This window comes from Fusarium pseudograminearum (genome assembly GCF_000303195.2).
Source record: "Fusarium pseudograminearum CS3096 unplaced genomic scaffold Unplaced105, whole genome shotgun sequence".
Taxonomy (NCBI): domain Eukaryota; kingdom Fungi; phylum Ascomycota; class Sordariomycetes; order Hypocreales; family Nectriaceae; genus Fusarium; species Fusarium pseudograminearum.
The window spans coordinates 1-1,374 of NW_017607679.1; the positions used below are offsets into that span (position 1 = coordinate 1).

Consider the following 1,374-nt stretch of genomic DNA (forward strand, 5'->3'; position numbering starts at 1 on the left):
TTAAGAATTATCTAATTAAATAGTAAAAATATAAAGTAAGGGATTTTTAATTTACTTATTTATATAGTCTATTTACTTATTAACTATATTATAGTAAGTATTATAATTAGACTTTATAAATAGCTATAAGTACTATTATAATAAGGTAAAAGTTTTTAAAGGATAAATTAATTTATATTAGTTTATATTAATAGAATTATAAGGTATTATTATTAAGTAATTATAAAGTATTATATCTCTTAATAGTAAATAAAATAAATTAAATATATTTAAGTAAAAAATTTTTATTAATAATTAATAAGCTAATTATATTAATTAATATTAAAAGAATATATATATATATAAAAGTATTTATAGTTTAAAGGTTAAGCTTATAATATAAGTAAATATATTTATTATAAGTCTTATAAGGTAGCTTATAGTTTTAAAGTTATAAGCTATAAATATTTATATTAAATAGCTTATAATATAACTAATTTAATAGGTAGTATAATTAAAGGAAAAAAGTAAGTCTTTAATAATTATATATTAAATTATAATACTTATTTATATAATATACTTATTAAATATATTATTAAAGCTTTTTAAATAATATATATTTATTTTATAATACTTTAAGTAATTTAATTATTTTAAATTAATTTAATAACTAATAACTTTATTACTACTTTTAACTTAATTATATATCTTTATAATTTATATTTATATTTATACTTATATATATTTTATAATTACTTTTAATATTTTTCTTATTAATAATAGTAATATTTAACTTTATATTTCTATTATAATTATTATTTTATAAATAAATAGTATTATTTTTAAACTATATATAAAGAAATTAAGTTTTAGCCTTATAAAGGAAAGATTTAAAAGTAAAAAGGTAAATATAAATAAGTTTAAAAATAAGTTCTATTAATAATTAAAATACTAAAGTAATATTTTATTAAATTAAATTTATTATAAGTAAAAGCTATTATATCTATAAAATTAATATAATAATATTTCTTAAACTTACTATTAATATATAAATATATATATATAAAATATAAAACTTATAAGTATTACTAGCTAGGTTATATTTTTAAATTTATTTTAATTTAATTTTTTATAACTATAAGCTAAAGCTTTAGTCTTTTTAATATCTTTAAAAATTTTAATAAAAAATATATTTAAATTAAAAACTTAAAATATTAAAATAAGATTTTCCTAATAATTAATTTTCTAAAAAGAATATATATATTACTAATAAAAAAAATATTTCTTATATTATATATATAATTAGTTTTTTCCTTTTATAATATAATATTAAGTAATTTTAAAGTTAATACTTATTTAATTTATTAAGTTATTAATTAATTTTTAGTCTATTTA

General features: G+C 10.3%; 1 protein-coding gene across 1 annotated transcript, besides 10 other annotated features; it reads left to right on the forward strand.

Annotated features, from left to right (window-relative positions):
* Window positions 1–67: 67 nt before the first annotated feature.
* On the forward strand, window positions 68–772 carry FPSE_11259 (uncharacterized protein; the record flags this gene model as incomplete). Its single annotated transcript, XM_009264376.1, has 6 exons — window positions 68–93; window positions 124–145; window positions 195–203; window positions 358–364; window positions 485–506; window positions 763–772. Coding segments are annotated over 6 exons (96 nt in total), but the record flags the coding sequence as incomplete, so codon positions are not given.
* Window positions 163–320: a microsatellite.
* Window positions 321–401: a repeat region.
* Window positions 439–483: a repeat region.
* Window positions 514–656: a repeat region.
* Window positions 658–801: a repeat region.
* Window positions 802–851: a repeat region.
* A 33-nt stretch (window positions 852–884) lies between these two features.
* Window positions 885–1,067: a repeat region.
* A 9-nt stretch (window positions 1,068–1,076) lies between these two features.
* Window positions 1,077–1,120: a repeat region.
* Window positions 1,121–1,135: 15 nt separating this feature from the next.
* Window positions 1,136–1,307: a repeat region.
* Window positions 1,308–1,374: part of a microsatellite that runs on past the window's edge.